Source organism: Scylla paramamosain, chromosome 25 (assembly GCF_035594125.1).
Source record: "Scylla paramamosain isolate STU-SP2022 chromosome 25, ASM3559412v1, whole genome shotgun sequence".
In the NCBI taxonomy this organism is placed as follows: domain Eukaryota; kingdom Metazoa; phylum Arthropoda; class Malacostraca; order Decapoda; family Portunidae; genus Scylla; species Scylla paramamosain.
Window position 1 is genome coordinate 1,420,001 of NC_087175.1, and position 11,245 is coordinate 1,431,245.

The window sequence follows — 11,245 nt, forward strand, 5'->3', positions numbered from 1 at the left end:
TAGATTATTATTATTTTTCATCATCATTATTATTATTATTATTATTATTGTCATTATTACTATTATTTACACTTTGTCTGGGTCACCCTCTGTGAGATTGCCGGCCTGGTACATAGATTATTTAAACCTTCATTATTTATTTATTTTTTCTCAAGTTTAGTTTCATTGGCATCAATAGTGCATCATGGATCACTACTTACCCTTTAGTTTAAATTTCCCTTCTTCATTTTATACCCTTAGTTTTTTTTTAAGTTTTTATTATTTCTCAAATGTACAATAATGATCCTTTTTATTTTTCTCATACATATAACCTGTTGTACATTTGTGTGTGTTGTAAATCTGTGTACATTGTGTGCAATCTCGATGCTGTACTGTACTGTACTGTACTGTAGCTTGCATTTTGTCAGTCATACATTGGCTTGGTGTTTCTGTTGAGGTGGTGTGTGTGTGTGTGTGTGTGTGTGTGATGCTTAGGATGGGAAAGAGTGAAAGAAAACTGACTCGTAGAATAGAAGGGTGGGTGAAGGAGGAGCTTAAGAGAGAGCCAGAATAGAGAGAGGATTGATGGAAAACTGATTGGCATGTAATAGAATGGTGAGTGAAGGGAAGCTAGGAGTGGACAGGAATAGAAAGATATTTAAATAGAAGCTGGTTGGCATAGAGTAGAAGAGTAGATGAAGGAAAATCAAGTCGCATAGAATAGAGAGGAAATTTGAAAGGAAACTAAGAGTGCGTTAAGAAGGGGAGTTGAAGGGGAGTTAGGAGTAGACTGGAGTAGAAAGATTGTAAAAGGAGTGACCCGTTAAAAAAAGTAACACGCTGAATAGAAAAACAGCTGAAGAGAAGCTTAAGAGTGACCTAAATAGAAAAATAACTGAAGGAATGAATGCAGTAAAAAGAAAAAAAAAGAAAAAAGTAACACAGAATAGAGAGAGAGAGAGAGAGAGAGAGAGAGAGAGAGAGAGAGAGAGAGAGAGAGAGAGAGAGTTAAAAGCATGAGTGAGTGATAAAAAAAGTTATGAATCACCGAAGGACTAAAGTGTGGGAAGAAGTAAATACTGTGTGTAATTGTACGCTAAGAGGAGGCTTTGTGAAGGTATAGTGGTATTGGTAACACTGTGTGGAGCTGAAGGATAAAACACAGGGGCAGGAGAGAAGAGCAGAATGAATGTGATAGAAATTAGGAGTCTAGGAGAGAGAGAGATGTTTGTTAATATATGTCAGTAGAAAGAGTGACGTGCAATTGGGAGATAATATTGAGTATAAATGTGAAAGAGGAACAAGAAGATAGGAAAGGAAGAGAAGCGTTTTTCTCATTAGCTGTTTCTTGTTGTAGTGGAGTTAGGACAGTTATTAAAGGGGGAATTATAAGTCAAGATAGATAAAGTGTATAGCAAGTAAGAAAAAGCTAGGCATGAGTATGAAATAGAAACATGGAAAAGAAATAGACAGGAAACAGAAAAGAAAAAGGGATAACTCATCGTAGTAAAGTTAGGACAATCATTTAAAGGCAGAAACATAAATCAAGATAGATAAAAGTGTATGAAGGAGAAACAAGAAGCTAAAAAAAAAGAAATAGAAACAGGAAAAAGAAAAACAAAAAGCTGAGAGAAAATAAAAACACAAAAAAGAGAAACAAAAAGCTAAGAAAAAGAAATAGAAACAAAATAAGAGAAACAAAAAGCTAAGAAAAAAAAGAAATAAAAAGAAAAAAAACAAGTAGGCAGGGAGAAAAAGCAAACATAACACTCCCCACAAAACCACCACCACCACCACCACCTCTCTCAGACGAACCAACCAGATCACCAGAGCCTTACAGTAAGCACAGCACAGCACAGTACATTATGGCAGAGGAGAGACAAATACCCCTTATCACTAATCACCTTTAAAAGACAGACAAAATTACTGACCTTTCCCAAGCCAGTAACTAACAAGAGTGGTGACGCAGCTCTCCGACACTAACACCTCTTGGCTTTAATTTTTGCAGGCGAGTCTACATATTTGTGATGCTGTGAGTGGTTGGTGTGGCATGCCCTGCTACCACTAGGGGAGGTACTGGCCGCTGCTATGCATGTCCTGTGTTGTGCCTGCATGACACCACCACCACCACCACCATCATCACCATCCCACACCCTCCCAGAGCCTTCCCCTCCCATCACCAACACCACCAACCACCAACCACCTTCTCTGGGGGTATCTGGTGTGTGTGTGTGTGTGTGTGTGTGTGTGTGTGTGTGTGTGTGTGTGTGTGTTTGTTATTTTTATCCGTGAATGGTGAGTATTGTCCGGTTTACTTATTTATTTAGTCTTTTTTTTTTTTTCCATTCCTACATGTGAGTGAAACTGAAGCCTCTGCAATGATATTAATGATGCCCTTTTTTATGTGTATGAGAAATGTGGCTTTTAGTGTTGACAGAGAGAGAAAGAGAGAGAGAGAGAGAGAGAGAGAGAGAGAGAGAGAGAGAGAGAGAGAGAGAGAGAGAGATTATTCTACCATATTCTTACAAAAAAAAAAAAAAAAACTAATAAAACAGGAATTGTATTAGTACAGGACAGAATACAACAACAATAACAACTTGCAATATAACAAAACATTTATACCCACATTCATAAACTCACTCACTTAGCCGAGAACAATTAACTTTTTTTTTCTTCTCTTTCTTGTTTCTACTTTTATTTTATTTATAGAGTGGTACAAAAACACTGGACAGTATTTGCAATGAACTGAGGTGAAGGTTCTGTCCTGTTATCGCACAAATCCTGATGGTTATTGTTTTTTTTTTTTTTTCGAGAATAGGTAATATTATTTTATTTTATCTTTTTTATTTATTTATTTATTTATCACTTTTTTTTCTATGGGCCGGGGGTGTTGCTGGTTGAATTTTGGGATCACGAATCTATTTTTTTACCGGGTTTAAAGAACGACGACCTTGTTTGTTTTATATAAGATGTCCCCCACACACACAGTTCAAGGTATATTTAAGTTTACCCCATAGAATACTTTATATCTAAAAACAAACAAAAAAAAACAGAAAAAATAATAGTTTGCATGTTTTTATGTACGTATGTATGAGTATGTATCTTTTATTCTTTATTTTTCATTTATTTTATTTTATCTTTTATTTTATTTTTTAAGGTTGATATGGAATGTTATCTTTATCTTTTTTCTGGCAAATTTTCTTTTAGATGTGTTTTAACCAAAGATAAGATGGGATTCCCTGTTTAACAATTCTGGCAGGAGGTTGGGAAGTGACTTGGTTTTAGATAACAAAGTAATAAAGAAAAAAAATGATATTGCCGTGTGTCTCCGTGTCTGTGTGTTGCGAGAGACACGAACTTTGGTGCTGCGATGGTTGAGGAGGCAGTGAGAATGAGAAGGCCTTATCTGGGATGCTCAGAGCTGGAAGATTTGTGGTTTTAGGACATTTTTTCAGATTTTGTAATATGTACCCAAAGGAATACACACACACACACACACACACACACACACACACACACACACACACACACACACACACACACACACACACACACACACACACACCAGTATTCATGATTTTCTTATATTAAAAATGAATGTTACCATAAACCCTGAACATCACACAAATAAAAAAGAAAAACAGCACCAACCACTAACAGCAACACTAAGGTAATACAGCACACTAATATCACAACAACAAATAACAACACAATCACAAATCACATCAATGAAAATAACAAATAAATAACACCAGCATTCACAAACATCCATCTTTACACAAACACATCACAAACTACACCAGCATTCACAAACATCCATCTTTACACAAACACATCACAAACTACACCAGCATTCACAAACATCCATCTTTACACAAACACATCACAAACTACACCAGCATTCACAAACATCCCACCTTAAGCATCCCAGGTAATGAATTCTGAACGCACCAAGCAAGCAGAGGTGACAGGAAGCAGTAGGGAGTAATCAGGCGCACTCATAGAAGTCGTATACCAGTTTGTCTCTCAGTTCTAAAAACAAGACTTCCAACTCACCAAATGCCACATCTCTGCAAGATCCCAGCAAGAGTTCAAAGCGTAACAAACAAGCAGAGGTGACCGGCAGTAAGGAACAATCAGACTCTCGTACTGGAAGTCACACCAATCTGTCACACCAGTCTGTCATGCGTTTCTAAAGACAAGGGAGCGACGCAGCAAAAAGTCACACCTCCACTGGACCCCGGCAAGAGTTCCAGGCATTGCGTGGGGACAACCAATCACTCTTAAACTAATGTAAAGTTCCCGTAAAAAGTGCAGTATGTAGGCTAAGGTGCAGGTTAAGTAAGTCAGCAAGTAAGCAGTGTTAAAGCAAATCAATTGGTTTAAGACGAAAAATTACAAAAAATACAAAAAACACTAGGTACTACCATTAGAAGAAGGGGTCTAGCTATACTCTGGACAACTTATGATCTCTTTCCCATAGGTACAATCACATCTAGACATACTATAGAGAACCTTAGCCATTACGTGGAAGGCTTTGTAATGCTAGTTCTGCCCACCCTCGCTCCTACTCAACTCAGCACTTAATCTCTTCACTCCCTTGGGTGCTAAATGGGAAATAAAGAAGAGGAAATAGTTTGGTATTTTAATGGTATGGCTTGGTATTTTTTCCTTGCCTTTTCTTGTGTGTTACTATCAGGAAATGGGTTTACCATACGGAAGAGGAAATGGTATGGTACTTTTCTTTGCCTTTTCTTGGGTAATGTAATAAAATGGCTATACAGTAACAAAGAAATAGTTAGGAGTAATGGTAATGATGGTGGGAGAGAAAACATTATGGGTAGAATTGGTGGTGATGGGTGAGGAAATGGTGTGAGTAGAAATAATGGTGATGATGAAGTAAGAGGTGTTATTTTTCTTTCTTGTGTGATGATATTGGTGTGGTGATATTTCTCAGCTAGACTGGTGGTATTGGTGTGTGTGTGTATGTAGTAGTAGTAGTAGTAGTAGTAGTAGTAGTAGTAGTACCCAGTGATGAACACACACACACACACACACACACACACACACACACACACACACACACACACACACACACACACACACACACACACACACACACACACACACACACACACTACTCATCAACTCATCAACACCCTCAGCTAATCATTTATCTAGCTAACATTCACATCCTGGTCAGACTGCTAAGATTTCCACCAAGCACCGAGCATTTACTTGTACTGTCATGAAGCTTATGTAGCGTTGGGTGTGAACAGTGTTGCCAGTACTCACAAGCTGAACTGTAGGAGCTCTGAGCTTTCTTCAGGAGGGTATAGGTGGTGATGGGCATAAGCTAGAGAGAGACTGAGGGCCACCACCAAAATTACAAAGTGGTGGAGTTAGAGTGAGGTAAAACACACACACACACACACACCAAGTCACCACACCAAGTCACATCGTCACCACTAATACAAAGTGGTGAATTTAGACAATAAACATAGAAGTCACCACCATCAGTACACAGTGGTGAGGTTAGAGTGAGAGTAAACACACACACACACACACACACACACACACACACACACACACACACACACACACACACACACACACACACACACCAAGTCACATCGTCACCACCAATACAAAGTGGTGAATTTAGACAGAATAAACATAGAAGTCACCACCGTCAATACACAGTGGTGAGGTTAGAGTGAGAGTAAGCGCACACGCCAAGTCACCACCTTAATTGTACAATACAAAGTGCTGAGAGTGAAGGCAGGACGAGGGCGACGGAGGCTGTAGTAGTAATAGAATGTAGGCTGGTCACACGGCAATGCTGAAAGCCTATTTTTATTATTTTTGTCCTAATTGTAGTTGTTGACGCTTTGTGAAAGCTTTTCGTGTGGGGAGGGACCAAGGAACTACGCTGAAGGAACGCAAGGAAGGAAGGGAAGGAAACGGTGTGAGGTGTCTAATTCACAGATCTGCTTTGGGGGTAAATATTTTGATTGCGTCCCGGGATTTAATTTTGGTTGTTTTAAATGGTTCTGTGGTTTTTTATTTATTTATTTGCAGTGAAGGGAAGGAAGCAGTGTGAGGTCTCTAATATTCACAGATCTGGTTTCAAAGTAAATATTTTGATTGTACCCCAGGATTGAATTTTCGTTGTTTTAAGTAGATACGTTCTGTGATTTTTATCATTATTTTTTTTCCAGTGAGTGTTGTTGTGTGTTAGGCAGTTCCCCCTCCCCCCATAACGGAGCAGAACCCCAGGCAGGCAGACCACAGGACCCCAGACCCACACAAACCCTCACTACTCAAACACAAAACTAAATCAAACATGTAAATAAAACTTCCATATAAGGAATAAACAGTCATGTACTAATATGATTTTAGTACTTTCTCTGTGTACATTTTTAATTCTAATTATTAACATTTATATCTTTATGGTATTTAACGGACATTTCTCTTGTTGCACATTCTTACTTGACTTGTTTTACTGTTGGGTCTGCCGCTGTGCCCAGTCTGCCGGGAGGAAGCCTTCCGCTCCACCGCTAGGAGAGTACAAACTACTGTTAGTTGTGGTCACTACTACTGTAAGAACTAGTTGCCTTTGTGCATTTCGTCATGTTTGGACACACATGGGAGCATTTAGTGAGTGTTGCGTGGCAGGGAGAGCTGCTGTGTGAGAGAGAGAGAGCGAGCAAGAGAGAGAGAGAGAGAGAGAGAGAGAGAGAGAGAGAGAGAGAGAGAGACCCATAATCCCATAAGAAGTTAATGTGAGCAGCTCCAAATCCTTTAATCGTTTGCTACTTGGTACACCTTTCTTTCACTACCAATCACTCTGAGACACCTATACTTGCTCTACAGCCACCTCCAATCTTTCAGCTGGTAGGAATTGCAAAATCTATTCATTTTAATACTCGTCTTCCTTGTAAAGTGTTTATAAAGATTTCATGCATTACTTATGGTGTTGTTAATTGTTTTGTTTTATAGTGAGAAGGTTAACACACATCAAATCATCTAATCTTTGACTTCTTTAACTTCCACCAGTCAGTAGGTGAGAGTGTTGCCTACTGACTGACTGACTGACTGTATTTGTGTGTTCTTGGCTGGCAGAATTATTGGAGCAGTCTGTGAGATCAAGTGTTGGAGGTCAGGTGTGAGGCATTGAGGGAGTGGAAGCTGCACTAATCTGCTTTCAATTGGTACATCATATGTGATGGATCGCACTTGTTACAGGGTTAAGAGCCGTACTTCACATAGTCCTTTCCTCTTCGTCCCCTCACATGCATTTCTTTGGAGTTACGTCATGGGATGGAGTGTGTTAGAGGATTATGACCCCAGACTGTACCAATCCTTCCCCCTTCATATATTTATTAAGAGTTATTTGATGGTGGAATTTTCTTCATGAACCTTTCCTCTTCAGCCTTTCACTTAATACTTCATGCATTCATTGGTGAGTGTTAAAGAATCAGGGATGCCAACTGTACCATTCCTTTCCCCTTTGCCCCATCGGTTGTGATTCCTTACATTTATTGGTATGTGATGGGTAGAGTGTGTTAAAAGATTAGGAATGCAAGCTGTACCAATCCTTTCCTCTTTGCCTCATCATTTGTTATTCCTTGCACTTACTAGTATGTGATGAGTTGGAATGAGAATATCGTGTGTGTGTGTGTGTGTGTGAGAGAGAGAGAGAGAGAGAGAGAGCGCCTCCCCGCCACCTCCACCTGTACAAAGGAAGAACCACCTACATAACCTATCTGTTACGTCTCGCCACCAAACTAACATGTCTTGGTCTCGGCCTTGAAAAGAAACAGATATACAAGTAGAAAATAGGGAAAAAAAGATAGTGTTTTTTAAAGGAGAAAAAGTAATGGACAGATTATTATGTTATTTACTTCTTAAATGAAAAAAAATAAATAAACAAAAGAAAAAAACTATTTATTTATGTACAGTATATATATGTGAAGTTTTTGTCCGTAATTATTGTTATTATGAAGGTTTTGTTATCGGAAATGGATGAACTAAGTAAGCAGCCAGTGTGTGCCTCGAGTTGTTTGTTATATTGAACTTTGTGGAGTGAGAAATGTTGATATTGAATAATTAAGTCACTGGTGGAAAAAAAGAAAAAGGAAAATAAGTTAATTTGTTGAAGATAACCACCCTTGTTATATTCATGAAGAAAATGGAATGTGTACTATTATTATTGGTATTATTATTATTATTATTATTGTTATTATTATTATTATTATTATTATTATTATTATTATTATTATTATTATTATTATTATTATTTTTGGTGAAAAAATTTGTTCATGCAATAAATTTTATTGTTCAATTGGGTAAGAGTGACATATTTTTTTCTTGTTTTGTCTTTTGGTGAAATTATGAGGATTATTTTCTTTTCTATCTTTTCTTTTATATGAATTTTTGACAAGATTTTTTTCAATTTTCTTTTTTTTTTTTTTTTTTTTTTTTTTTTTTTTTTTTTTTTGAGACCAAGGAATCAATAACTGTATTTCAATATGACATTAAATGACTATATGTACCTACGCTACACATTTTTCTTCTTTGGGTTTTATGTTTAAAAATTAAGTAAAATGGGATAAAGTGGAAATAATAATGACTATAATTTATCAAGTGTCTTTGTGCATTTACTTGATGTAATATTTTTAGTTGAAATGTGAATGGACAGTTTTGATACAACACAGCTACAAAGTGAGAGAAAAAAATATTACATAATTTTATAAGTATTTTTCTTTTAATCCAGAGAGAGAGAGAGAGAGAGAGAGAGAGAGAGAGAGAGAGAGAATTGTGTGTGTGTGTGTGTGTGTGTGTGTGTGTGTGCAGTGTTATATAATTGTGTAAGCATTTATTTTAATCCAGAGAGAGAGAGAGAGAGAGAGAGTTGGGGGGGATTACAACACAAGAAGTCTGTTTTATTACATTCTTCAGAGAGAGAGAGAGAGAGAGAGATTACAACACAAGAAATCATTACCTCCTTCAGAGAGAGAGAGAGAGAATTCCCAAGGGAGACACAGACCAGGTAGGGTGATTTGGGTTCTATTCCCGAGGGAAACACAGGCCAGGTAGGTAATTTATTAAGGTGAAGACAAGTGAAGCCAGAGCATTACCTGAGGACACCCACCCAACCCAACTAAGCCAGAGGTCCAATTGATCTTGTCACATGGAAGCAGTGACCCTATAAAGTGGGGCTTATATTCCTCAAGATTTGAAATTGAACATGCAGTCAGACGTTCCCTGGCATGGAGTGAAGGGGAGGAGTGACCTTAGCAGCTGTCACCCTAAGGCATACCAAGTGTTTTCATCTGCACATGGGGAGGAGGACGCGTGTGTGGTTGGGGGGGAGGGGCATGTCTTTATAAACTCAGGAGAAAGGAAAAGATATGTGTGTGTGTGTGTGTGTCATGCCTTTATAAACTCAGGAGAAAGGAAAAGGATGAGAGTGTGTGTGTGTGTGTGTGTGCGCGCATGTGCGTTTAGTACACTTTCCGCAGAAAAAAATAGTAATTAAGGAAGATTTGAAGGAAAATAGCCATGAGAGAGAGAGAGAGAGAGAGAGAGAGAGAGAGAGAGAGAGAGAGAGAGAGAAATGTTTCAAAATAAGGTACCAACGATCCTTCCCTCCCTCTCTTATGATAAAAGCTTCTCTCACACTTCTTGGCCAGGCTGAAGGAACGCAGGTACTGAAGGAAGCATGTGAGAGGCTGAGATGGATGGAATGGCAGGGCTGGCAACTCCCTCCTGTCTTATTCCTGGACTGACATTCTGACACTTAGCTCTCTCACCACGACTATTTACTAAGGCTACAGAGTTAATTAGCCAGTTTCTCAAGACTGTTTCTTATTTTCATAATGTAGAAATGTTAATCTGTCACTAGAGCCATAAAAACCTGTGTAACTTCACCACGACTATTTTCAAAAGTCACAGAGAGGAGTAGCTGGAGTCTCAAGTCTGCTTCTCCCGTTAATAATATAGAAATCTTGGTAATCTGTCACTAGAACCACACAAACACCCTTAAAAACCCTTGTAGCTTCAACTAGAGCCTTTTGAAAGTAATGGAGGTATTGTGTAGAAGTGTTTCAGAATACGATGCAGAGTGTGGTCTTAATTATCTTAATTAAAGGTGAGTGTTGCCTGCTGGTGTATAGGTAGATATAAGAACGAATTGGTCTATACAGGGTCATTGCATATACAGTGCGAACAATTATTTAGGGCAAAGAATCCTTAAGAAATCAGTATGTCTTAATAACTATAGAAAGAAGAACCATTAATGATCTTAGCAAATCTACCTTGCACTCGGTTTTTTTCTCAATATTTTTCATGTAAATTATATGCGCTTTAACATAATGACAAGAAGAATAATAAGTCACATTCTGTATATATTATGTATATGCAATAATAATGATAATAATAATAATAATAATAATAATAATAATAATAATAATAATAATAATAATAATAATAATAGTAGTAGTAATAACAATAACAACAACAATAATAATGCATGGAAACACTTTGGCAACACAACAGCAAGCCATAGAATGAAGTGTGGCAAGGTTTACCCGTAGAGTAAATGAAACGCGGGAGGCCAGCACCGTAGACTTTCGCTCCTATGGGGAGACCGTCACAAGGGAACACAAGGGAAGATCGCACGCCTCCGCTCTCTCTTGTCTAACTCATACCCTCTTGTGTCTGGTTACCTAAATGAGCTAATATAAAGTAGGCTAGCTTAGATAGTAATGGTTAAGGCTTCTCTCCGTCTACCAACCTCTTCAGCTTGCCAAGAAAGGAGAGAGAAAAAAAATAAAAGTAGAAATTATTGATAAAAATATTTACCGGAATTTGATAATATGATTGTTTTGGTTTATTGTTATTGCTATTCTTCTTCTTCTTCTTCTTCTTCTTCTTCTTCTTCTTCTTTTATTATTATTATTATTATTATTATTATTATTATTATTATTATTATTATTATTATTATTATTATTATTATCATTATCACCACTACTACTACGACTACTACTTCTATCATTATTACAATTTTCATATTATTGTTATTATTATTATTATTATTATTATTATTATTATTAGTAGTAGTAGTAGTAGTAGTAGTAGTAGTAGTAGTAGTAATAGTAGTAGTAGTAGTGGTAGTAGTAGTAGTAGTAGTAGCAGTAGTAGTAAGAATACAATCAGTATTAGTAGCAGCAGGAGCAGTAGTAAGAATATCAGTAGTAGA

General features: G+C 37.4%; 1 protein-coding gene across 8 annotated transcripts in view; it reads left to right on the plus strand.

Annotated features, from left to right (window-relative positions):
• The window catches only part of LOC135113069 (phosphatidylinositol 3,4,5-trisphosphate 3-phosphatase and dual-specificity protein phosphatase PTEN-like), a 48,222-nt gene extending 43,105 nt beyond the window's left edge, over nucleotides 1–5,117 (plus strand). For all 8 annotated transcript variants that reach the window (XM_064028013.1, XM_064028014.1, XM_064028026.1 and 5 more), the window contains one exon: nucleotides 1,988–5,117. Coding sequence is in view for 6 of the 8 variants with exons in the window: in XM_064028026.1 (XP_063884096.1) it covers nucleotides 1,988–2,007 (20 nt within the window). In the remaining 2 variants the exon portion in view is untranslated. The remainder of the gene's footprint in view (nucleotides 1–1,987) is intronic.
• The last annotated feature ends 6,128 nt before the right edge of the window (nucleotides 5,118–11,245 follow it).